The 24,712-nt window shown below is 51.6% G+C and overlaps 8 protein-coding genes across 8 annotated transcripts; 4 read left to right on the top strand and 4 right to left on the bottom strand.

Annotated features, from left to right (window-relative positions):
• Positions 1–217: 217 nt before the first annotated feature.
• COCSUDRAFT_33582 (hypothetical protein) lies at positions 218–693 on the top strand. Its single transcript, XM_005646420.1, has one exon. It carries the CDS (start codon positions 301–303, stop codon positions 478–480), a length of 180 nt encoding a protein of 59 aa, XP_005646477.1. The 5' UTR covers positions 218–300; the 3' UTR covers positions 481–693.
• A 312-nt stretch (positions 694–1,005) lies between these two features.
• COCSUDRAFT_66749 (DnaJ-domain-containing protein) lies at positions 1,006–2,954 on the bottom strand (the record flags this gene model as incomplete). Its single annotated transcript, XM_005646419.1, has 8 exons — positions 2,669–2,954; positions 2,477–2,562; positions 2,167–2,322; positions 1,834–1,982; positions 1,663–1,701; positions 1,382–1,537; positions 1,211–1,226; positions 1,006–1,034 (listed from the first exon to the last, which is right to left on the bottom strand). The coding sequence occupies exons 1-8, from the start codon at positions 2,764–2,766 to the stop codon at positions 1,006–1,008; spliced, it is 729 nt and encodes a 242-aa protein (XP_005646476.1). The 5' UTR covers positions 2,767–2,954.
• Positions 2,955–3,086: 132 nt separating this feature from the next.
• Positions 3,087–7,255, top strand: COCSUDRAFT_47993 (eIF2A-domain-containing protein; the record flags this gene model as incomplete). Its single annotated transcript, XM_005646418.1, has 14 exons — positions 3,087–3,296; positions 3,404–3,485; positions 3,728–3,827; positions 3,943–4,059; positions 4,171–4,330; positions 4,589–4,776; positions 4,883–5,038; positions 5,138–5,296; positions 5,425–5,525; positions 5,629–5,733; positions 5,925–6,112; positions 6,526–6,683; positions 6,782–6,854; positions 7,038–7,255. The coding sequence occupies exons 1-14, from the start codon at positions 3,248–3,250 to the stop codon at positions 7,253–7,255; spliced, it is 1,854 nt and encodes a 617-aa protein (XP_005646475.1). The 5' UTR covers positions 3,087–3,247.
• Positions 7,256–7,687: 432 nt separating this feature from the next.
• On the bottom strand, positions 7,688–9,902 carry COCSUDRAFT_42947 (SEP-domain-containing protein; the record flags this gene model as incomplete). The annotated part of the gene is made up of 6 exons (XM_005646417.1): positions 7,688–7,870; positions 8,060–8,208; positions 8,384–8,581; positions 8,825–9,080; positions 9,289–9,488; positions 9,707–9,902. The coding sequence occupies 6 exons, from the start codon at positions 9,900–9,902 to the stop codon at positions 7,688–7,690; spliced, it is 1,182 nt and encodes a 393-aa protein (XP_005646474.1).
• Positions 9,903–10,743: 841 nt separating this feature from the next.
• On the top strand, positions 10,744–13,446 carry COCSUDRAFT_47992 (ClpP/crotonase; the record flags this gene model as incomplete). The annotated part of the gene is made up of 9 exons (XM_005646416.1): positions 10,744–10,764; positions 10,954–11,021; positions 11,131–11,322; positions 11,540–11,677; positions 11,862–11,986; positions 12,180–12,319; positions 12,499–12,650; positions 12,957–13,155; positions 13,336–13,446. 9 exons carry the CDS (start codon positions 10,744–10,746, stop codon positions 13,444–13,446), a joined length of 1,146 nt encoding a protein of 381 aa, XP_005646473.1.
• A 1,175-nt stretch (positions 13,447–14,621) lies between these two features.
• Positions 14,622–16,450, bottom strand: COCSUDRAFT_42945 (hypothetical protein; the record flags this gene model as incomplete). Its single annotated transcript, XM_005646415.1, has 5 exons — positions 14,622–14,846; positions 15,132–15,326; positions 15,576–15,683; positions 15,802–15,922; positions 16,386–16,450. The coding sequence occupies 5 exons, from the start codon at positions 16,448–16,450 to the stop codon at positions 14,622–14,624; spliced, it is 714 nt and encodes a 237-aa protein (XP_005646472.1).
• Positions 16,451–19,174: 2,724 nt separating this feature from the next.
• COCSUDRAFT_24513 (Nitroreductase) lies at positions 19,175–21,653 on the bottom strand. The gene is made up of 5 exons (XM_005646414.1): positions 21,406–21,653; positions 21,127–21,284; positions 20,883–21,006; positions 20,547–20,766; positions 19,175–20,252 (listed from the first exon to the last, which is right to left on the bottom strand). Exons 1-5 carry the CDS (start codon positions 21,556–21,558, stop codon positions 20,077–20,079), a joined length of 831 nt encoding a protein of 276 aa, XP_005646471.1. The 5' UTR covers positions 21,559–21,653; the 3' UTR covers positions 19,175–20,076.
• Positions 21,654–22,384: 731 nt separating this feature from the next.
• COCSUDRAFT_29878 (MCE-domain-containing protein) lies at positions 22,385–24,589 on the top strand (the record flags this gene model as incomplete). Its single annotated transcript, XM_005646413.1, has 8 exons — positions 22,385–22,636; positions 22,759–22,826; positions 22,941–23,066; positions 23,210–23,326; positions 23,459–23,534; positions 23,737–23,894; positions 24,074–24,184; positions 24,416–24,589. Exons 1-8 carry the CDS (start codon positions 22,555–22,557, stop codon positions 24,587–24,589), a joined length of 912 nt encoding a protein of 303 aa, XP_005646470.1. The 5' UTR covers positions 22,385–22,554.
• Positions 24,590–24,712: the final 123 nt, after the last annotated feature.

The raw sequence follows: 24,712 nt of genomic DNA, 5'->3' as shown, positions 1-24,712 counted from the left end.
CACATGGTGGGGGTTTCGCTCTGAGGCCAATTACAGGATTTTGTGGCAAGCGGTTCTTGATCTGCCCGGTATGGACTCATTCAAACTTGTATTCTTCTTTGACCCCACTGTAGCAACTTACACATGCATTGCAATCTGATCCTGGCGTAGAATACGCTGTGTATTCTTATGGTCAGCATTCTCATTCTCTGAGCATTGTCCTATGAAGGGACTGCATATTTGATGTCACCCAATAGCGAACATGTTCGCTCTGCCTACTAGGCTAGTCTGATATACCGTGCTCAAACTTCTGGTCGGATCATGTCATGGATGCTGTGGACTGTGTTTTTGGTGCTTTGTGTCACTTCTCTATTTATGTTCGCAAATGATCAGGGCATCAGGCCTCATCGTCTTCTTATATGGTCAGTCGCAATTGCTATGCAGCTGAGACAGCCGCTTGCAAGAACAAGCACAGTCAAGATGGATGGACAGCAGTATTGATAGTTTGGCCTTACCAAGTCAATTGTCGCAACTTAGACGATTGATGTGACATCATGTGCACATGTGTTAGACTAGTCTTAATTTATTCAAAGCTTTAGGGTAAGCTTATGCAAGCTTACCTAACTTAATGTACATGCTGTGCATGTCTGGACACGATGATGTTGGAATGGCACTCATCATCATTGGTAAGGGTGTAAATTGATTTTCAATGCTGGTACACTGCCACCTAACGTACAGCCCCGCTCCCTCCAATGATTAATGGATCTGGGTCCGCAAAAACAGCATGCATAACCCGTTTATATTGCCCGTGCCTAGCATAGCTACTGTCATTGCGAAAAAAACATCTGTCCTCAAATCCATTGAGGAGAGCCCACAATCTATGCGCCACGATTTCAGTGTTCCTCTTCTCTTTATTGTACACTCTGATTACTGTCCGGCAGCAACGGTTCTCTTAGTATAGGATTGCCTGCTGGATTTGCAGCTTCGCCTTCTGGATCCACTTGTGGCTTTTCAATCACAGCATCATCACTGGCGCTTTGGGGTGAGGAAGCGCTCTGCGTGGAAAGTCCCCCATTGGTACTACTGCGTTTACTGAAAGAGTCACTAGGATCATCTGTGCCTGCGGCAGGTTCTGAGGCTGCCCTTTTGTACTGTTCATGTGGCACCTGGCCGGCAGTATCCTGCTCTTTGCAGGGTCCTTCAGAAGCCTCCTTTGCATTCACACGCTCACCAGTGGTAACAGTGCCCTGCGCACAAGCACACCGCTGACTTTTAGGAAGTAACATTGCCTGGCGCCGTGACTGAAGGCTTCTTTAATGCAGCATATTGGGCTGCTGTCTAACATATTGGCGCACCCATGGGCCAGTGACGCTGGCATCTGGGAAGCATGACAAATCCCTACCATCGTGAGAGTGCTTCTGGAATTGGCGTCAGCTGGCTGCCTGGCAAAATCATGGGCATTGATGCTGCGCATGCCAGAAATGACTTCTGGAGGCACTCCCTGAGCCCGCAGCCTCTCACCCTCATCCTGTATCCGATCTCTCACAGGCCAAACAGCCTGCAGCGCCAACACACTCCATTTGATAGTAACATTTAGCTCATCGTACCACATCTCAATCGGTGAGTTTCCTGCACTCGCATATTATGCTATCACAGGCTATTTTGAAGCGAAAAAAAAGGTACCGTGTGTGATTCCGCTGCCTTCATATGCTTGAACAGTTTCTGCGTGCGGGCACAGCACAGTGTCAGAACAGGTTCTAGCATCAGCAACCAGTCGTCCCCAGCAACACCATATTTCACCATGGATTGGCCAGAAAGACACGCAGATAGTCAGTTGGGCAGCGATGCACGCACCCCACTATTCATGCGCTCCCAGAGTGAGTCAGCCATCGGGGCGACGAGCACGACTCCAACAACCAGGATGCCAGCAAAGCCGGCATGGAAGTAGGCATCAGCTCGGCCCATGCCACGCGTGAACCCCCTGAAGAAACTAAATGCAGACCCTGGCCAACAGAAAATTTGCTCAATCGACACTCACACAAGGGCTGCTGCTTATTGTGCCAGCAGTCTAGGCAACTGGACACTTGCGGATTTCGCAATATTGAGTGCAAGGGTCTTTCTGTCACATCAAGTTGGCTACTGCATAGCTGGGGCGGAGGGCAGATGGTGGGGCATGCAAGTCCTCACCATGGACGTTGTGGCGCTGCTGCTGGTATCTGAAGTTAGACCAGCCGCTGCGCGCCCTGGGAGTGAAATCGCTGCCGTATGAGGATGTCCTGCCTGCCCTCTGCGCTGCATAGACTGCCGAGCGGCCAGAGGTGTTGTATAGCGCTCGCTTGCCATCTGCAGATGACACATTGGCACCCTCGTGAGAGTGTCAGGAGTAAATGTGAGGGACACTGAATTTGCAGATGGGTCAAAAGCCGGGAAATTCAGAGTTGCAGAAGGCCAAGGTGCAGTTCTTGGGCAAGCTGTGTAGAGAGCAAAGGATGCGTACCATCGCTGAGCACCTCGTAAGCCTCTTTGGCTTCTTTGAACCTCCGTGCAGCCTCGGCTCTGTCAAAGTCTGAAGCGTTCTGTAGTCTGCGCAGGTTCTCCTCGACAGTCAGAGGCCTTGCTGACAAGCTGTTGGGAGTGATCAGGCATCAACACACAAAGGAATATAATACTATCCTGCCACTACATTCACCTGTCAGGATGGTTCTTGAGGGCTTCTCGACGCCAGGCATCCTTCACCTCCTGCTGTGAAGCACCCCTTTTCACACCTAAGATCCTGTAAAAATCCATGCTTTGTCATGACACCTCCTCTAGAACATACTGGAAAATTGAAAATATTTCATTTTGTGTATCCCTACGATTGCGCACGACTTAGATCCTAGTTGCTTGTACACAAGCAATGGAAATTGGTTCCGAGACGTCTACATTTCGAGAGTCCTATCGCAGTTGTGTATAACAATTCTCATCAGCCATGCGCGCATTTACAAGATTAATCATGTATCAATTTAATTTATCTGGGAGAAAGAAGAGGAGTTGTGATGACGTCATCAATTCCACTGGGGGTCCACTCCAACGTTTCTCCCTTTTGCTTTAAATGAGATTTGCAACTTCAACGAATCCACGAGCAGCCTTCAAAATGATTCGGTGATGACAGGAGAGGAGTACGGCAAGAAATAAAAGTCGTATAATTGCAGTGAGCATTGCAGCACATCCGCACTTTCTATCAAGCGTCTAAAGTCCAAATCGATCTCATAGGAGAAAGAACAATCAAATGTCTGCAGAAGGCCAGCACCATGACTTGCCACCCCAGCAAATCACAGGTCAGCTACTGACTGCATTTTGTGATCTGAAGTGATCCTCTGCTTTGCAGGATAGGAGTGGATGATTCTAACATCTTTTAATAATTTTATTTCGTTCATGTTCACAGTGAGGATTCCGGATGTAGCTTCGGTTGTGAGCTTGGTACCAAAGAAGACGCCTCTTGCGCTGGCGACCACCAAGATCTCCAAGTGAGTCCAGCAACCCAACGATGTCACTGATTTGTAATAGAATTTGGTGTTTGAATATATCCTCATAAAAAGCGAAGTGTACGACACCATTGCAAGAACATTAAAGCAGGAACAAGCCACAAGTGCTGGCTGCTGTCCCTGGAGGCTTCTATGTCATGCGGCATGATGAGCGTAGACTCAACTATGGGTGGAATCTCATTTGTTCAGTTATCACCTGTGCACTGAAATCGAGTGTGTTTCAGGGTGCCAGCGGGTAGTCTGCTATGGTCAGAGGATGGGGCGTATCTAGCAGCCATGTCCCCCAATGCAGTCACCATCTATGATGGCAGAAATCAAGACCAGGTACCTTGTTGAACAGGATGTCCTTTTCCGGGTGGTTGTTCAGTTGCTGTCCTTCCTACAGATGTTGCCATGGACATGTGCTGGTCAAGGCCTTCTAAGCAACAACTGTGAACAGGTGGCGGCTTTGACTTTGCCAACAGTTGTGGCAGTGTCCTTCTCTCCACAGAACACCTACTTGACCACCTTCCAACGGCCCGCCCCAGGTTCTGGAAATGCAGAGAAGAATCTTAAGGTGCTGACCCATGCTAACCTGTGCAGATAGCGAGTCTGTCATTTGACTGGCATCAGACACCAAAGTCAAAGCGCATCAAGGAATCAAGGTTTTAGAATCTCAAATGTGCAGGTATGGGACTGGAGGAAAGGCACGGTGGTGATGCAGCTCTTTCAGAAGAGCTTCAGCAGGGATCACTGGCCAGCAGTGGCATTCACGGCTGATGAAACATCCGCACTGCACCTCGTGACAAATGCTGTCAATGTCTACGACCCACACAATTTCTCACAAGGTGCTTGGCGATCTAGGGGGCTGAGACTTTGCTTTTCAAGCAGCATTAGCCTTTTGCTTCCATCCACAACCATTTTACATCAACAGGCAGTTGCAGCTTTGCAGCTGCCCAATGAATGCGGCATTGCAGCAAGTCTGCATGCATCCATGCATGCACTGATACTTCCAAACTCTGCTCAAACTGGTGTAAGTCATGACAATATTAATAACTTGTCATGCACTATGCAAATGCTGGTTGGTCAAATGTGCCTGGCTGCAGGGGTGGCGAAGAAGCTGGCAGTGAAGGGCTTGGCAGGGTTTGCAGTGTCACCAAACACAGCAAAGCCCCTCCTGGCTGCGTACGTGCCAGAGGGTAAGAGCGCCCCCGGCTTTGTGGGCATCTGGGACTTGAATCAGCTGAGCAAGGGTGACTCACCTGCGCCCATTGCACGTCGGTCCTTTTTCAGGGTGCGCAACTCCACACTCATGCCGCATGCATCAGATTTAAACTCTGCTGGATTTTTCCTGTGCATTGCCCAAGTTCCTGACTCATGCACGTGGTGTTTCATGACAGGCCAACGCAGCGCAGCTTCTGTGGAATGCCAAGGGGACTGCCCTGCTGGCGCTGACGTCCTCGGACACAGATGCCACGAACCAGAGCTACTATGGCGAGCAGAAGCTTAACTACCTTTCAGCTGATGGAAAGAATGACTGCATTGTCCAGCTCAAGGTCTGTGGACCTGTTGCACTTCACATCGATCACATTAGCCCGCCTTTTATGAAAGGAATAGGCAAGCGAAGCTGTAGCTTGAAAGTATTTGTCTTGCAGGAGGGGCCGGTGCATGATGTGCAGTGGTCACCCTCGGGCGAGCACTTCATCACAGTGGCTGGCTTCATGCCTGCCAAGAGCACTGTGTTCACTGAGGCCTGCAAGCCCTTCTTTGATCTGGGCAGCGGCGGCCACAACCTTGTGAGGTGGAGTCCTCAGGTGTGTGACTTGCACATTTCCCTCCATAGCATGCAGGGAGCTGCACTGTACAGTTTCATTTTCATGATATTTGCGGCCATGGTCAATTTTTGCCGGTGTGGTTCAGAGCAAGGACTTTGCAAATGCAGGGGAGGTTTGTGGCGGTGGCGGGCTTTGGGAACTTGCCAGGCGACATCTTGTTCTTCGACAAGAAGGCGGACGGCAAGCTCAAGCAGATGGGTGCCACAAGGTGACTCAGCCTCACTGTCCTTGTTCGAAACGAAGCCGTCTGGAGACACTGTTCTTAGTTTGCATGACATGCATAGGTGTGCTGATCGTCCTTTTGCATGCAGGGCTGACAATGCTGTGAGTTTGGAGTGGGCTCCAGACGGGCGCAGTGTATTGACAGCCACCACAGCACCCCGCTTGAGGGTGGACAATGGCTTCCAGATATACAAGTACGCGCACATCCACGCATGCATGCGCCTTTAAATCCCTCAATACCCTCCATCTCCCAGCCTTTCTGCGTGTCTATTTTGTCCGGATCTTGGGGACTTCTGGCCAGGCTCAGCAAGCATGGCTTGCATTGTTGTCATGCCCATTTTCTGGGCACGGGCACTTCAACAACAAAATTACTTGCGGGTGTCAGGTACACTGGGGAGAAGCTGCTTGAGCAGAAGGTGGAAGTGCTGCTGGAAGCTCGCTGGCAGCCGGCGCCGCGGGACACATTCCCCGATCGGCCGCAGTCGCCTCGGGCCAACGGCAGTGCACCGGCGGCCCCTGCAGCAGCCAAAGCATCTGGCTATGTTCTGCCTCACTTGAGGGGCTCTGCAGCAGGTACGTTCATTTCATTATGTTTTTTGTTCACCAACCTGCTTGCTCTCATGTATCATGTGTTTCAAGCATTTCAATTGATGTCGCGTATCTCCCTGGCAATGATGATGATGATGATGATGATGATGATTATTATTATTATTATTATTATTATTATTATTATTATTATTATTATTATTATTATTATTATTATTATTATTATTATTATTATTATTATTATTATTATTATTATTATTATTATTATTATTATTATTATTATTAAAACTTATTATTGTTGCAAGCTTTCTGTGCCAAAAGGCAAGGTACGTCCTGCAGACAAGCTGCATGTCTGCATATATTTTTGGCTAGTTGATGATTCAAACGCAAAAGGATGCTGGCTCTGGGAGCAAGATGAAGCTGTTGCATGCATGCATCAGGTGCTTCGTCCAGCGGCAACTTCAGCCTGGGGCATGATCCAAACGACTCTCGCGGCCGCATTGGTGTGAACGCTCACCACAAGACCCTTGTGCCAGGCGCACCTGCGCCCGACACCAAGACTGCGTCAAAGAACGCCAAGCGGCGGCAACGCGCCAAGGTGCAGCACTGTGGCATATGCCTGAATTCTTGGCAGCCATGTGTTGTGGATGGTGCCCATAACAAGGAATTCAAGCAGCGTCTGGGAAATGTGTGCAGGCCAAAGGAGGAGATGGACAGGCTAGTGAGGACGGTGCAGAGCCCGCCGCCCAAGTCAAGTCCGTCACAGAAGGTGCATCCTAAATGTCCAAAGGCATTCATGGCTGCTTGGGCACATGAGCATCAAAGGTCGTGTCACAGACACGGCATGTTTCCTTCTGCACCATGCATAAGCAGGAAGATTGAATTCATTCTAGTGTATCTCGGATTTTTTTATGGCCCATGAATTCACGTCAGCTGTGTGTACATTCTGCAGGTGTCTCTGCTCTGACCACAGCTGAGCCTCAGGCGCAGGAGGATTCCGGCGCAGACGCAGCAAAGCGGCTGCGCAATCTGCAGAAGAAGCTCAGGCAGGTGCAGCAGCTGAAGGAGAAGCAGGCAGGAGGAGCTGCGCTGGAGCCAGAGCAGCTGCAGAAGATTGCCTCAGAGGCTGGTCTTTTGCAAGAAATTAGCATGCTAGAGGGACAGACTTGAGAGATGAGAGTGCATCCGATTTGCAACATGCCAGCCTGACATGACACGGTATCGTCAGGGTGAACAGTTGTCAGATCACTATGGCTGTTGCATGTGTTTTCAGAGATTGTGTGTTGTTATAGAGAATGTGCTTAAAAGTAGTTTGCACAACAAGATTGTAGCCTTTTACTGGCTAGGAATTGTAGGGGTTGCAATCCTACGCTAATGAATGAACACATCATTTCGGCAAAGCATGCAAACATAAACTCCAAATTTCTGCATCACTCTCACCCACCTGAATGTTGATCGGGTGAGTAGTCCTAGAGTTGAGGCAATAAAGGCACAAATGCCATCTTGAATAAACACTTAAATGCAAACCTAGACCTGCTATCAATGTAGAGCCCGCACTTACTATCTGGCTGACGACTTTCACATGCACTGGGTGAAGCAGACTCAAAGCTTCTGTATGATGACAGCGTTGGCCAGCCCTGCAGCGGAGATGGTGACAGCGTCATCCTCCAGCTGTGCTTGCGGAAAGGCGGTCATGAGGCGGAATGGAGTTGTGACTTCGGGTCGGGCTGCACGGATGAAACGGCGGATGTCCCCCACTGTGTGGTCCAGATTGAAGCGTGCCACCTGCACAGATTTTATTCACTGCAGCTGCAAGGAATTACCCCCATGCACACAATCATAGCAGATCTACTCACACCCGGCAGTTGCACAGGATACAGATATCCAACGTCAGGAAGTCACATGCACAGTTCACGCCTTGCTCTTGTCTGGTGCACCCTGATTGATTTTGAAGTTACAGGCTCAAGGACCGACCATGCGAGAGCCGTCTGCTAGGCGCAGCTGCAGGGAAGTTGTGTCCTTTGACTCGTCAGGGCCCTCCCAGGGCATCTGGGAACCTGCTGCTGGGGCTGCGGCCGGCTGCTCCGGCGTCGCCTCACTGCTTGCAGACGGCCCATCGTCCGCTGCGCAGTTCACAATATGAGCCTCAGACACATCCTTCAGGGTGGCACACCCAGAACTACCAGTGGGTTTGGAAGTGGCAAAAAGCCGTGCAGGTGCCGAGGTGCAAAGCTACCTGTGTTGGCATTTGTGATAGCTATAGCACAGGGTTGTGTAGTGAGGGGGCCGGGAGCGCACCTGACAGCAGCCGTCCGGTCCCTCCAAAGGCCTTGTATTTCGGCTTCGGGGGCGCCACGTACTCGCGCTCGACTCGGATCAGGTTGACATTGACTACGATGCGGCGGTCGGAGGGCGCGAGCTCCTTGGGGCAGTCCCCGCGCGCTATGCTGTCCAGAAACGGCTTGTTTGCCGGGTCGTCCAGGCGGCGTGGCTCACCTGTGGGGACAATGTTGCAGGATTGACGCGAGAAGTAAAAAGAATATTACATAATGTAGGACTGCCACTGCAGTACAGCATAAGCTCCATATCTCAGCGAGCAGTGAGCTCTTGAATCTTGTGCCGTCATAGTGCAAAACAGATCCCTGGTCTCATGTATACACATTTGCTGTGATGCCCAATTAAAGCTCATTGTGAGCAAAACACTTACAGCACGCAACAGCATGGAGGAGGCACACGCACCATCGTCTATGGTGAAGACCCCGTTTGCGTAGAAGGAGATGTTGTGCACGATGCGCGGCGGCTGGCCGTCCGCTGGCGCCGGTGCAGGCTCGGGGGCCACGTCACCGCCGGCGAGCGTCCGCGCTGTGCCGGTGAACACCCCTGCGGAGCGCTGCGCCGGCAGGGGCGCGGCGGGTCCGTCCTCTGCGCCGGCCATGCGCGCGCGGTCAAAGAGCTCGCCCACCTTCTCCTTCGGGGCTGGATTGCCCTTGACCACCTGTTGCGGACATTGCAGACATCATGGTTGCTGTCTATCTCAGCTCACATCAGAGTCCCATGGGTCCCCTTCTTGAACAGGGCAGATCTTCTCCAAAGAGGATCCCCCCATCAGGAGGAGGACAACAAAAGGAAGCTGGTCATGTGAACATAAAAGCATTCAACAATGCACCAAAGCAAGCCCAAGCATCTACTGAATGCCAGCGCACCTGGCCGCTCTTCTCGCCGCCGGCGTAGTACTCGTTCTGCTCATCGTCGTCGCTGTCGTCCTGGTTCTTGGCCATGTCCGCCAGGGAGCGGACGTTGCCCCTGGGCTGCGCTGCAGGGCGCGCTCCTCTGCTGCTGGCGGCACTCGCGCGCGGGGGCGGTGCGGCTGCTGCCGGCACCGGCGCAGCTTGGCGTGGCAGCACTGCAACACCACATGGCCTGGTCAGCGAATTTTAGCAGGTGGTGAGACTTCACGCATGCCACCAAGGCTAGTCCAATTCAGCAGGTAACGGACTGGCACATCAATGTTGGGATACTATGCAAGAGGCACTGACTGTATCTTCTGCCAGTATCAGTTGGCCTAATTGTCTAGGCAGGCATCGAGAGTGATGAACGCAGAAGAGCAGGGACCAGTTTTACCTGGTTGAGCTATGGGTTCAGCTTCTTCCATTGCTTCCTCAGGGGCGGCTGGAGCGAACATTTCACCGCCAGTGGCGAAGTACTGGTCGATCGCTGCATCAACCACGCCCTCAGAACTGTCGAGGAAGAATTTGGCAGCTTCCTGTGAAGCTCCAGTGACGTCCGTGAATTGCGCAATGCTTGCAGAGTCCGCCATATCTCTGCATGGATGCAGAAAATGTCCTTAGGAGCGAAATGAAAAGCAGAATACGGCAGAAAGATGGGGCGTCATGAAGCTTCCTCAGCGCTTACAAAAGCTCCTTCATGTCATACAGACGTCACAATAACAGAAGACCGACTCAATATCGCTTGTACTGATGCGTCGTCAAACGATGCTATGGTCAATGCAAGACGCAACAGTAGATGATCAAGATTTATACTTTTTCTGGGGGCAAGTCACGGCTTCACAGACAACTGATCTCAACAATCAGTTTTCAAGTAACATGCTCACAAAAGCCACTGTAAATGAAGAAGCGATGTAGAAGACCAACCTTGTCTTTGATGCCAAACCAGGTTGCTGGATCAACCACCAGCTTTCTGCAGAGTCTAGAGCAGTCGAAAGTCACCCTCCCTGACAAGACTGTCATGCAATGTACACACCTGATGATCTGCCACAAATAAACGAAGGCAGGCAAGGGATCTTGCCAAGTTGGAGGGAGCTCGAGGAAGGTACTCATGAGCCAAATTTGGCATGACTGGGCTGAAACTTTGCTGTGGACTGACGAGCCTGCAAATTTGAAGAAGTTATTTGCAAGGCAGAATTGGTAGTGAGATCTGCTCACAGGCTCTGTGACATTGATTAATTCCTGCTCTGCAAACTTTTGGAGAATGTCTGTACTAGTCCCTGAGACATACTGGGCTTGTCCTGCTCCCCCAAGCTACTAAATCTGAGCTCATTGGACAGAGTGGCGACGTTACGAAAACACAAGATCTTTTTTGGCACGATCGCCGGTATCAGAGGATGCATATACGGGTCTAAGCGCAGCAGTACACTCGCCATGCCGGTTGGCGAGCAGGAGGTACGCGAGCATGCCATTCCTGAATGGCTGGTGCAAAGGAGCCTCCTTATTATCACAGTCATGTGAATATCGCTCGCCGAAGATACGCAATGAGCGCATTATTGTATTTGCTGACATTGGGTTGCACATTTGGGGTGCCCACTGTGACTGGCTATGTTGTGATAACAGTCTATATAAATCGTGTCACAGGTTCTCTTTCGGACGGGCAGACAAGACGAAACTCTACCTGGCTCAGTGGGGGTGGCCATCCTCAACAGGTGCAGACACCTCAAACTCCTCAAAACCTTTCGTCATGCACCTAGATCTGTGCAAGTCCCCCATACTTCTTGAGTTTGACTTTTATTTATGGCGTTCATGCGCTTGCAGGCCCAAGGCACTGAACGCCCTGAATGAGCCCATGTGCAAGACCCTTCACCGGCTCTATGATGACTGGGACGCCAGCCCGGACGTGCATGCCATTCTTGTCAAGGGTGCGGGCGGCAAGGCCTTCTGCGCCGGTGGAGATGTGAAGGGCATGGTGCAGTACATCCTGGCAGGCCAGCATGACAAAGCCATCAGGTTGGGCATCACACACCGCTTATGTATTAACCTAATTATTGCTGCTTTCGTTGGTTGCCACTAGCATATGATCTGCATCTTCATGTACCTGCGCTGTGTGTGCATGGTGGTAATGCATCCCTAGTATGCTAGGCCTCCTTGTTCTGTTCTGCTACGTTTGCATGTGCTGATGAAGACCCCACACCGCATGCTGATATAGTATGGCATTGGTGCGCAGCTTTTTTCGGGAGGAGTACAGGCTCAACCACCGGCTGGGCACTTTGCAGACGCCTCACATCGCGCTCATTGACGGCATTGTCATGGGCGGAGGCGCTGGCATCTCTGTTCATGGAGCGTACCGGGTTGCTACTGAGAGGTCTGTGCCTTTGTCCCTTGTCCCATGTCTGCTGGAGTGCATTTCACTACTGCAGCATAGGAGGTACACCTAGAGTCCACCAATGCACGACCATCGAGCTTACTGAAAGATTCTCCAAGACATGGACAGGGAAAGTCCACTTTGCTGTGGCAGCGACTGAGTTTCTTGTGCTGGTGTGGAACAGGACGGTATTTGCAATGCCGGAGTGCGGCATTGGCCTGTTTCCAGATGTGGGCGCGTCATATTTTCTTCCGCGGCTGCCTGGCCAGCTTGGCACATACCTGGGCCTCACTGGCCGCCGGCTGAAGGGTGCGGATGTTGCCTTACTTTCTCAATCTCACTGCCACCATGCACGAGCAAGAACAGGCCGCTACATGGGCTTTGTTGTTTTTTTAATCTGGCATTTCATCCCTACATTCTTGAAAGCAATCTTTCACATTGAATGGGAAGTACCCACACAATGAGAGGCTTTGTTTATGAATAATGGTATTCCTCCTTGCAGGAATAGAGGTGAAGGAAGCTCAACTGGCCACTCACTATGTGGCATCTGAGCGCCTGCCTGCTCTGGAGGAAATGCTGCACGCCATGGATCCGCAATCCCAGAGCCCCGAGCAGATACGCCGCAGCCTGCAGACCTTCGAGGTGGGCTTCCATTCATGTGCTGACGGCAGGACAGCATGAAGCTGCAGTGCCAGCCGAATACACTTTCTTCAGCAGAGATAGGAATTGTTAACCCCCTGAAATTGCAAGAAGTTGGACATTGGATCTTTCAGGGGTGGACATCACATTATGAAGCTCTGGTGTGCAAATTGGGAATGCAGGATGAGGGGGAACCTCCAGAACCGAGTGGGCTGCTGGACCAGATGCCAGCCATCAACGAATGCTTCGACTTCGACTCCCTGCAGGAGATCTATGCTGCCCTCGAACGAAGAGACGATGCCTGGAGCAGGGAGACACTGGACACCCTTCACAAGTGAGCTGTCGTCTCCCAACAATCAGAGACACTGATTAATGTGCGCTTTGACAGCCAACGCCAGCATGCATGGACTAGTCTCAATGCTGGGTCAGCCTATGCGTTACTCTCCAGCACCGGCCTCCCAGGGCATGGTTTCACTTGATTACGGAGTTATGTCCATCCTTGAGGGGAGCATCTACCATGTCACAACGGCCTCAAGACACCAAGAAGATCCCAGGCTTCCCTGCCGCAGCAGGGGGAAGGGGTTTCTGCTCTGCATGATGACAGCTCAGAGCACACTACTGAGCCTTGGCTGTGGTGCAGGTCATCGAAGCTGTCCCAGGTGGTGGTGCTGCTGGAGTTGAGGGAGGGTGCAGGCAAAAGCCTTGCAGAGTGCCTGCGCATGGAATTCAGGATGGTGCACCAGTGTGTCACAGGCAAGTCAGATTTTATTGAAGGGGTCAGAGCGCTGCTGATCGACAAGACCGGCAAGCCGCAGTGGGACCCCTCGTCCATAGAACAGGTGGGGCAGAGCATGGCACTGAATTGTTTGGTGTGCAATTCTGGAACATGTCTTTAGGTGATGTCACAGGCTGCAGTGTCTTTGTCTTGAGTTGGTCAGCTTCACGGTTTCATTGTTACCCAGATACATAGAAGGCTCCGAATAAGGGGAAACATTTGGGGTCTTGTTTGCCGAGCGCAGGTGACCAAAGAGATGGTCGACAGATTTTTTGAGCCCCTGCCGCCAGGGGAGGAGTTGCACTTGGAACAGCAAGGAGTTGAGCGTCTGAATGCAGCAAATTCAAAGCTGTGAAGGACCTCTTGAGTGCCACTGTCTGCGCAGCAGGCCAAAGCATGATCACAAATGCTCATGATCGCGCATTTAGAGCACTTGTGAAGCATCTGCCACAATTTTTCAGTGCAGCCTGTCCTATTGCGGTTGCAATTAACAGCCAGCTATCAGATTACAACTTTGAGCATATTGTTGTGGAATGGAAAATTCAAAATTTTCCAAGATTTTTCCATTTTTCCAAAGGACCTGATACTACAAGGCATAACAGTGTATGTTGCATTTGGCTGCATGCATCCAAGCAAAGAAATATTCCAATATATATCCATAACTTATGGACCATAAGTCAACACAACTGATATCAACAAAAAAATTGCCTATTCTCTTATCTGGAAATAGTTTTCCCAGGCTATGGACAATATCAATCCGCAGAATCTGTGGAGCTGCAACACTTGTACACAGGAGGTAGAACAATTCAAAAGCACCTCCTTCTCGATGGTGATGCATGCGCTTTCAAGCTTTCTGTTGAGAGCTGCTGGTGGCTTGCCCTCGATTTGGATGTCAAAATCGCTGGATTGCACGAATATTGTGCCCCATCTTGGTCAGGTCTGTCAGGTCTCTACAGTGTTACGATAAGAAAATGTTTGTAACAGCAAAAGTCTTGGCAGACACACCACAAGGCAGAGGTGCCCTCTTGGTGTATATGGGATAAAAGACATGCAGGCACCCTGCGGCCACAGCAAAAAAAATTGGAAAGTATGCGTTGGCCAAAATATCATATTAATGGCCACATTTTGTGGCCCACACCTAAGCTGTTGTGGACACAGCTCAGCATTAATGTGTTCCTTCTACTCAGTGTGTGCAAAGCAACATCAACACTGCCGTCTGAAATGACCGCCAACAACGCATGGCCTCTGCTTGTAAATGGCAGCTAGAACCTTCTGATCGCCGCTCAGCCGGCAAATTTGGCCGTGGGAACTCAACTGAAGCCCATGAGCCCTTTCTCAGCGCTTGGCTTGACTGCTCTGACAGCTTTCATGACGCATGCAGTGCCCGATGCCCTCCTTCTCCCTCGTAGGAGGACTAAAAATACTGCAATCTTAATTGCCATTTCCCTTGCTGCTGCTGCATTGCTCCTGACACGGAACTAGCCACACTGATAATCTGCTGTCTGCCTGCCAAGGTCCGTTAAGGGCATTTCAAGATGGGGTCCAGGTGTCTGCCAGCTCCCAGGCGCCCTCCACGAGCTCCCAGGTGATGAGCGCGCTCAGCAGCATGAACACCGGCACGGCCAGCCAGCCCATGAAGAGGCCGCCGGAGGTCGAATGCGCCGGCAGCCGGCCGCGGCTGCGCAGAAAGTCCGCGCGCGATCGGCCCTCCAGCTCGTGCAGCAGCAGCATCGACAAAACGTACCCAAACGTTATCTGCACCAGAGCACCGCACGAAACGGCGAGCTTAGCCGATTACCCATATAGAGGTCAGGCCATGCCAGCTTGCAGCCTCCAAGCACCCGCTTGGTGCCATTGCGCAGGTTCTTGGACATCCAGGAATTCACAGACACCATGGTGTGCGGTGAGCAGAAACTTGAAGAAGTTCAAGAAACATCAGTGGACCCCAGTGTGACACAGCACAGAAATACAGGATGGACTTTGTTAATGTGACAATTGTCAGCTCTTCCACATGTGCAGATGTGTGTAAGTATGGGTCACCTGTAGGTAGGCGTTGACGCTCTCGCATGCGTGGGCGCTGCTGAGGGTGCGGCTGCGCATCTTGAGGGGCGCCTGCGCCTCGTAGCTCAGCGCACTCAGCGTGCGCGCCATCGTCAAGCATCGTTCCCTGATCCCCAGGTACCGCGTCTCCAGCGCGCTGCACATGCGACCGTTGTGCATGATGCAGTAGCCCACCTGCCCACATAAAATCAAACTTTTGCTGACCTTGGAATAGGTGATATCAATTTTTAACTTTCTTGAGTAGCCAGAGACCGTCAGCCTGTGAGCACCTATAGTGCGTTGTGCTGAAGGCTGTGTACCAGAGAGCCCCTTGCAGTAGTACAGACAATGCAGCTGATTTACGCTCAACAACATCTAAGGAGCGGCAGACATGGCCAAGAATTGACATGAGGAAAGGTAAATGCAGCAAAAGGGGGTTGGCACCTGCAGCCCTTGCACAACGAGGTGCTCTGAGAAGGGGATCTGCATGAAGCATGCTGTGAAGAGCAGCATGCACACCTTGCTCAGCACGCCTAGCGCGCTAAAGAGACCCTGCTCACTAAAAGAAAAGGATCTTATTGCATGTGTTGTGTGGATTACGTGCCCAACCTTAGACTGTAGCACGTAGTGTCTTTGGTGTCAACAAACACAAAGATTTGTGGAGCAGTACCAGCCAGCTGGCAGTTGGGTAGCCGGGCAGCAGCATGATCTCTGTGGCGAGGACCGTGGCTGCTATCTTTGTCAAAGCAATTATGAGCGTCCGTCTCCGCATAAACGCTCCTTCATTGAGCCTGCAAAGCGTACATGACCTGTCACCACCTGATTCAAGCATGATACGACTCCCTCCCTCCACTCATTGCATGGGGTTGTAGTCCTGCACAAGAAGTAGCCCTCCTACTGCATCCTATGGGAGGCCAGACCACAAATTACCGCATGAAAACCAGGGTGCAGCAGCACATGACGGCGTTCCCAGCTGCCCATTTCGCTCGTCCTGATTCGCCTGCGGCCTGAAGGGTGTGCCACACGAGGCACCACAGCGACAGTGCAAGCAAGTACAAACCACAGTCCGCCCTATAGCTGACTTTGGCCCAGTCTCTCCTGAACGCAGCCTCCAGCTCCGCATCCTTGAAATTCAAGAGTATTCCCTGTGCACAAGCACCCATCCAGCTTTACACCGTTTCCCAGGGCTTCATGCGTGGCATGTGTCACCAGCTCAGTTGTGGTGTGTGCCAAGTGATGGCTATGGGGTGTCACCTGGCAGCATGCTTGGGAGGGGCTAGGCTCAGGTACGGCTGATGATGAGGGCTGATCATAATCATGCTGCTCAGAGTTTCTGGTGGACATGGGCCCTCAAGAAACGCGCAAGCTATGCATGAGATTCTGCTTAGGGATGATGACACCGTCTGAGCACGCTCTCTCGTTTGTTCGCGTCTTTATTATGCAAATCAATCCAGCTTGATCATCATCACTGCCTGCTTCCGACACATCCTATACATGTGCTCTTCAGGATGGACCGTGCTTTTGAGTTGGAATTGCCAAACGCGCATCAGTTATTGTCGAACCCATCCGACAAAATGATACTAAACTCAACAGAATTATTCCAAGGTGGGTGCTCCTCACCTACCCGGAGTCACCATTACTAGGTGCATTGCTGAAAAAAGCACCTGAATCAAGAGGTGCTTTGTACAATGTGTGCGCAATCAAGAGGGCTTTACAACACCATACACGAGTCACTTTTCGCACGATTTCGATCTATGGCCTTCGGTTCTGATGAGTCTCTAGATTGCATGAAGGTGTACGTCATCCTTGCGCTTAAATTCAAACGGGGTAGGGAATTTGGAGTGGGTTGTGCTTCTCGCATCTGGAGGAAGTCCGAAGAAATCGTATTGCAATTTAACCGTGCAAATACAGTATCAGGAAATACACATTTTTTGTCCACTTCGTTTCCAACTTCGCAATTTTTCTGAGACACGTGCCATTCCAGTCCTTCCCAAAAGAGGTCCTCCTTTTCTGCTCCGACAGCTACTCCCTATATGTGTAAGAGACTTTCCATTGATAGCATTGCTGCCTTCTATCCAATAGTCTCCGTGCGCAGTATAGAGCAGCCCTCTTGATTGTTGCCTACTATTTGGTAGCTACCAGAAGGTGCCTCGGTTATAGACCTCGTTCAGCGTCCTGACAGCGTCCGTCAACACAAGGCGATATAAATAGTATTTTGCGCGTTTTAAAGCACTATTGGTGCCACGATGTATCCCAATGTGTCCGACCGTCTCACGGGCAGCCAGAGAGTAATCTCCCTGAATGTTGGTGGCACGCTCTTCACCACCTCGCTGCAGACCCTGCAGAAAGATGAAGAGTCCACACTTGCAGGTGCTTTCAGAGTTTTTCTGATCCAGTGCGTTTGTTTGGTTTTCTGCCACTTGTTTGAAAGCTTGAAAGCCTTGACACCAGCAAATGTAATACAACACACAAGTGTGAATTCTCAAGTAAGCAATGTACTTCCCAGGCATGTTCAGTGGAGCTGGACTGGCAAATTGCGCCGTTGATCCAGATGGCAGGTTCTTCCTGGACAGAGACCCGAAGGCAAGGCCTCTAAAAGTGCTCAACGGTGTATGCTACTGGTTGGTTGAACTGGCCCTCTGAATACATGTTCTGATTGTGTCCTTGATTTTGTATTCTGCAGCATTTTGGAACTATATTAAACTACCTGCGGGATGATGAGTGCGACCTGCCAGCTGATCCGAGAGAGCGGAGGGAGCTGGCTAGGGAGGCTGAACACTTTGAGGTGCGTCGATCTTGAACGATCGCTTAGATACCGTACTGTGGATGATGCTCAATTCACCACTGATTTTAAATGGTACAATTGCTGCAGCACTACCTGTCACATGACCTGTCTGGAAGGTGCCCCATGCTATCTTCCATGCTAAGAGGGAGACATGACCATTGCCTGTGTCTGGGGTGCGTTCAGATCTCTGGCCTGGAGGACCTCCTCAATTCGGGCCATGGCCTTGTTACAGAAGCCGCCCAGCCAGCAGCCGGCATCCCTCATGCTTCCGAAGCATATATCCGGATCCTTGAGAATGCCCGCAAGGGTCAGTTCCCTACATTCCCCTCAAACTCTGCCCCCTCACTTCATTGCTGCCAGCATGATGCCTCTCATAGTTAGCATCTTCACTCCCATGAAAGTTTCATCTGTTTAAAGTGTTGGAGGGAATTTTGCTGTTTTGGAGGCCAACCCCTTGTTCGCTGGGCAGCCGCCAAGTGAGCCAATGTCTTGCAAATCTGGGAGCGTTTACGTAACGGGGTCATAGTGCTGCAGAGGCGGGCGCGGGCAACATTGAGCGCGCAGAGTCGGCACTGTTTGCACTGATGTACGGCCCAACCCTGGCGCAGCCGACGTCCCCCTTCAATCAGGATGCCAAGCCGGGGCGCTCCCCAGCGCCGGATGCCAGGCGCTCCTCCGCGGAGAGGGCCGGTGGCATCGTGCAGCTGGGACGCTGCTCCCTCTCCCTGCGCACTCACTACTCCTCATCCTCGTCCTCCTCTCAGGTCAGCAGCTGCCAGGCTGGCTTTGTCACAATAGACTTTCTTGCTTGCTCAGGACGCACTTCCGGTGATATATGCTCCTTTTGGACCTGGAAAGGAAAAATCTGCGAGCCAGACTGTGACAGAATTCCCAAAACGCGGTCAGCAAAGTATGGCGGGACCTTGATCCTCTCGATCCCTGGCCCATAAGAAGTTTAGTATTGTCCACACATCCCTGGACTTGATGTGACTAGGCGTTCACACAGGAAAGAAGCAGTATGAAGGCCCTGCATGTACCTGCAAATTGACTGGCATGACTGTAAACAGAGGTTGCTGGCGCGCAGGATCCAAACCCGCTGGACCGGGCGGGCGAGTACGGCGCGCACTGCACCGGTGCTGAGCTGGCGGCCTTCCTCAAGCGCTACTTCTCAGTCCTCCAGTACGACTTCATGCGGCGCGGCTACGTCATGCACGCCGACCGCAGCGCTGAGCGGATCTATTTGGAGATCCCCATCGGCGCGGCCGCCCCGGCCGAGGTGTCGGGCGCAATGTTCGAGGGGCTGGTGCAGAGCCTGGCCGAGTGCTGCGTGGCCGGGGAGGGCCGCAGCGACGCGCGCGCATTCTCGTTCCGCAAGGTCTACAAGAAGCACTGATGCGCACGACAGCTTCAGAGTTTGGACCTCACCGTCATTCGTGGCAGCCACAAGAAGCACTCTTGCCGCAAGGTCTACGAGGAGGGACACGTTGAACATCATTGATGGTTGTTGCGTCTGTAAGATCTTTGCGTAGTTAATGTGGTCCTTATAAGGAAAAGTGATGTACATGTAGTGGCGACGATAAGAGCTCGTTGTGTGGGTGTTCTTCACTCAGAGCTAAAGCACTGATGTACTACATCAGTTGAACTACGGTAGAGAGGCTAAGGCCAGTATATGAATGGGATCCTTCTTGGATGCCCCTCATCTCATAAGGACCACCAACCTGGGCCTTGTCAACTTACAGACTGCTTTTACGGCAACTGTCCTCGCATGCATGGTGTTCAATTTTCTTGCTTTGAATACCGTCTTGAATTTTCTCAAAATCTATTGTACATAGCTTTCTAGAGCTCTGACACGAATGCAGTGTGTGTCGATGCTAGTATAGGATGACATTCACTCAAAGAATGTATATACAGCAATGGCTGCGACTGGATCCTTGCAAGGCTTGTAATTTGAGCCTTTGACGCCTCCACGCTGCTAAGCAGCACTGTCTATACTTGTCCAGGAGAGACCCTTTGGGTTCAGTTGAAAGGCTTGCACATATCTAACTTGGTACATACCCTGTGCTTAGGGGTGTGAAAAATTTCCTGGATCTCAGCTGCATATCACGCCGGGCTATCTACACGGTGTCCAAAGCTTTGTGCTTTGTGCCAAAACTGGAGTGCTCAAACGCGCCAGGTGACCTTCTCTGCGTGCGGCTGGCGCTTACACCGGTAGCCGCTGGCATCCGGGCAGTGGCCCACCATGAACACCCCCATGCACTTGTCCTCCTCCTCGAGCCCCAGGAATTGCTTAATCTCCAAGCTCTCCCTTGCCTCTGCGTACCAGGAACTCCAGTACCCTGTGCACCAGCGAGGAGTCAACATATGCCCACTCAGTTTACAAGTTATTTTGAGGATCTACCAGCGCTGCATAATTGCTAAATCGGGCCCAACAAGCTGTCTAGTCCATGCCTTCCTACAACTACATGGTGCTAGTATCTCCAATACCAAGCCGGGCCTGTCTCCTGCGTCCCTGTCTTGACAACGTGCTTTTAATATGGGGTGCAACTGGATTCCAGGCTCCAGAGTTATCGAGATGGATCATGAGCAGGCCCCACAAGCCGATCAGATCAGTACAATGAGCATGTTCACACCTGCGGCGCCCTGCGCAGTCATGGTCAGCCACATGTTCTGGACAGCGCAGGCAACTGCGCACATCTCCTCCCACTCCGGCATCTCCTTGCCAGCCATGGCGCGCCGTTTCATGCAGATGGGGATCATGTACGCCACCTTGCTGAAGGCACTCTTGCGCTTGCCCTCAATCTTGGCGCGCTTCTTGGCAAAGTCCTCTGGGCTGCAGTCCCGCTCAAGCACCTACAATGACAGGAAGTTACTGACAGCTTATTCAGACCGAAGCACCCAGTACAGGAATGTAACACTTGGTACAGGGTGGAACGGTGCAGCTGTGTCGAGTAATTATGGATGTCTACCTTGAGGGAGAGATCCAGCAATTCCTCTTGGGCTTCCCTACCCAAGACCACAAACCTCCAGGGCTCTGTCTTCCCATGGGTGGGTGCCCAATTGGCTGCCTCAAGCATGGTCTCCACCACCGACCTGCACAGAGGGCATGGATGAAGAGTAGCATCCTGAACAGGATATAGGTACAATGATAAACTTTGAATCGTTTCATGGCTGCTGCATTCGGGTTAATGTGTTCAGACTTGAGATAAACACCTGTCCACTAGATCCCCACTAAAGTCCTTGGGAAATATGGATCGTCTGGCTGCAATCAGAGTGATGATGTCAGGCACAGCAGGCAGTCTTGTTGCTGCTGATGAAGAAGCTACTTTTTGTGCAACGACTGGGGTGCTCTCAGCTGGTGTTTTGCTGCCCTGCGATACACACGCAACGCACAGTTAGCGCCCTGCTACATTGCAGAGGGTCGCCATAGATCTGCAGATTATGGAGATGCGGTCTTCTAAGTGTGCTCAAATCAGAGCAACAATACGTTACCTGTGCAGTGTGGAAGAGCTTCCTCAGCCCCCACAGAACGATTGGAAGGCTTGTACAGCAGTACACAACCAAAAGCGACAGTAGCGTTCTGAAAGCGGCTTCAGCTGGAATCGCAAACATCGTGCCAGCTCTTTCGCTGAGAACATCCAGCATGTTTGCAACTGCTTAGATCAACTTTGCCTGTTCCACCGGGATAGAAATTGAATCGTGCTAAAAGCACAGATAGGACCTAAAAACCCATTCTCTTGTGAGTTGCACCACTGGAAAATGAACGCCAAGATCGTGTCGGGCACAGGCGGAAGCTAAAGGATGGTGCTTAGTCACCGGCCAAGTTAGGCTTCTGGCTTTCAACTCCGAGATCAAGCAGGAAGCAATGCCTCCGAAGCATGCAGGAAATGGAGCAAAGGATGCAGCATCATCTCGAAGTCGTTAGAAGTGAGGCTATTAACTAGGTTAGTCCTTATACAGGCTTGTGTGCCCGGCTTGTTTTACTGCTTCAGAGGATTTTGGGATTGGATCCTGCTGACAGAGTAATAGTTGGAGTAGTCAGGCCAGAAAAGACCCGTGGAATGAATACTAGAGTTCCCACCGGCCATTCGCTGTGGGTCAGGCAGCCTGGCGTGTGTTCATACAGAAGTCCCCTGCCAACGATATCCATCCTAGGACCAGCACCTCAGAGAATATATCCAGCTGTCAGCTCCCTTCACATATGTCTGCAAAAAAGGTAAAAGTTTGGTATTCTGGCCTTTCGTTGTGGATTTCGGCAACATTAATTCCGATAGCTTTGTAGGTGCAAGACAAATCTTCATGACGTCCCTTCTGAGTAATTACCATGCATGCCCACGCCTCGAATCTTGCCAACATGCAATTGCTGTCTTTGAAGACGCTCCAAGTTTGTGATGTCTTGGCCTCCTTTGAGTCCAGGAAAGGCACGTGATTGGATGACCTCTGACACCTCCTCTGGTTTCCAACAGACAATGGAGGAAAAGCCAGAGCAGGAGGGAAGATAGGAATGCAGGAGCGCAGATATGCGCCAGCGCATCTTCTCCAGCTTCAGCAAGCGGGTCTGGGGATCCACAGCAGCCTGGAAGCCTAGCAGCAACCCCTGTAAGCGGGGAAGAGCGTCGGGAGAATTTTGTGACCAGGGTCATGAAGCCCCTGCAGGACTTTGGCTTTGGCAAGATGTCCTTCATGGAGGGCGGTGTCGGTCTCTTTGTCTTTGCTGGCGTAGGTGCGTCTCAAGACACCCTAGAAGAAAATCAATTGTTGGCACTTCGAAAACGTGCCGAAATCTTCTTGATTCCGATTTGACATGAAAGTCTGGAAGCCACCTGAGCACTGGTTGCTGTGCAGGTCTTGCCATTGTGCTCATTAGCTGGGCCAGGGGGGGTCAGCTTGGCAGGCGAGGCAAGGGATACCAGGTACAGCAATGTCCTGCCTCTCGTCATGCCCCCATTCTTTTAGTTTTCAAGAACCTGGACCTTAGCTGGACAGGCAATGTAGAGGCCCGCTGCTGAATTGTGCATGCATGGCAGTGTGTGCTGGAGTTTCCACTGGCCTGCGGCATAACAGTGGGGACGCCCGTGCGGATCCGGGGTGTGCCCATCGGCAGCGTCCTCAACCTCAATGCCTCACTTGAGAAGGTGGAGGTACTGACAGAGGTGAGCCCCTGATCAAGCAAGCAATTCATGAGAGCGATCGGCTGAGTAATAAACCCTGTTAGGAAGGAAGGTGGGCACTTGGGAACGAAATTTATATTGGGAGAAGGTCCTGTGCTCACTGGTCTTGTACTGCTTGTGATCAGGTCAAGAAGTCCACCACAGTGATTCCTCGCAACTCCCACATCGAGGCGAACCAGAGCGGTCTCATAGCAGAGCCTCTGATCGACATCACCCCGCAGCTGCCCATCCCAGACTACAAGGTCTCCACTTCCCTCTCTCCTATGCACACATAGCTTTGCTTTCTCATCGAAATACGGTGGTGCTCTGCGCTTGCAGGAGAGAGTAGAAGGCATTGCATCATACTATCAAATGAGCTTGGCTGGTTGGTGCAGGCGAGCCCCTTGGATGCTGAGTGTGAAGCAGAGGGCAAGATTGTCTGCCATCAGGGGCACATTAAGGGTCATCCAGGTGCGCTCACCGTCCACTCTTATTTTTTGAGCCTGGCGTTGATCTCTGGGATCATCAAGTTTCAAGCAGTTTGACGTACCACAGCTTGCAACTTGCTTTCCAAGGCAAAGATATTGCGAATGCGGAGCACCATGCTAGTAGTGGCGTCCCTGTGGGATTCCTGCAAAAGCTAGATTGACCGACATGTGCTGTGGGTGTGCAGGTGTGGCGATGGACGATCTGGTGTACATCTGCACAAAGATTGCGCGCCAGATGGATGCGCAGGGCTTGGATCGCATCTTTGACGCGGCTGAGGCAGCCACCTCAGCGATAGAGGAGGCGCGGCCGCTGCTGCAGCGCGTCGTGGAGCTTGTTGATGAGGTATGATATGAAGCACCTTATTCAGTTGTACGATAAGCGCTGCAGAATGCTCCTCGTGTAGTGCAGCTTGGGAGTTGCTGTGGTCATCAAACAATTTGTTGTGGTTGTGCCTTGTGGGCCCAATTGCCTTTGGATCCAGGGAAGGCCTGTGTCTGATGCATGGGTGCGGTGTTGTGCAGGTCACGCCCTTGCTGTCAGAGCTGCGGGAAGGCAACATGGTGAACAATCTGGAGGAGCTCACGCGATCGGCCTCGGACGCCGCTGCCGACATCCACAGGCTACAGAATGAGGTGCAGGCTGTGCTCGTGCACTTGATTGGGCCAGCCACACTTGTATGCATGTATGTTGGGTTGGGGGGTCATTGTATTGTTGTTGCATGACGTGCACTTGCAAGGCAGCCCTCCCTCCTATCTTCTAGCGCTTGTTCTGCCTTGATGTCTGCTTTCCTGCTTCCCTACTATGTGGGTGATATTCCTCAGCACCCACGTCTGATGTATGCAAATTGCTGATGTGACGCACAGGTCTTGACAGAGGACAACGTGAAGGCCTTGCGAGAGTCTGTGCTGACTCTGACCAAGACCCTGGAACACATCGAGGGCATCACAGGCGACTTGGGGGGCTTCACTGGGGATGCACGCAACAAGAGCAATCTCAAGCAGCTCATAGAAGCGTTGTCGCGAATTGTCTCTGACTAGAGTTGACTTCACTTAAAAGTCTGCAGTTAGATGTGCAGTGGTGTCCTGCTGTGATGCAGCTAGCGTTTCTGTGATGCTCTGGTAATGTGAACGGACATTCTTCGCCTGGCAAATTCCTCCTCA

This window comes from Coccomyxa subellipsoidea, assembly GCF_000258705.1.
Source record: "Coccomyxa subellipsoidea C-169, whole genome shotgun sequence".
Lineage (NCBI taxonomy): Eukaryota > Viridiplantae > Chlorophyta > Trebouxiophyceae > Coccomyxaceae > Coccomyxa > Coccomyxa subellipsoidea.
This window is presented reverse-complemented; position numbering and strand designations above follow the sequence as displayed.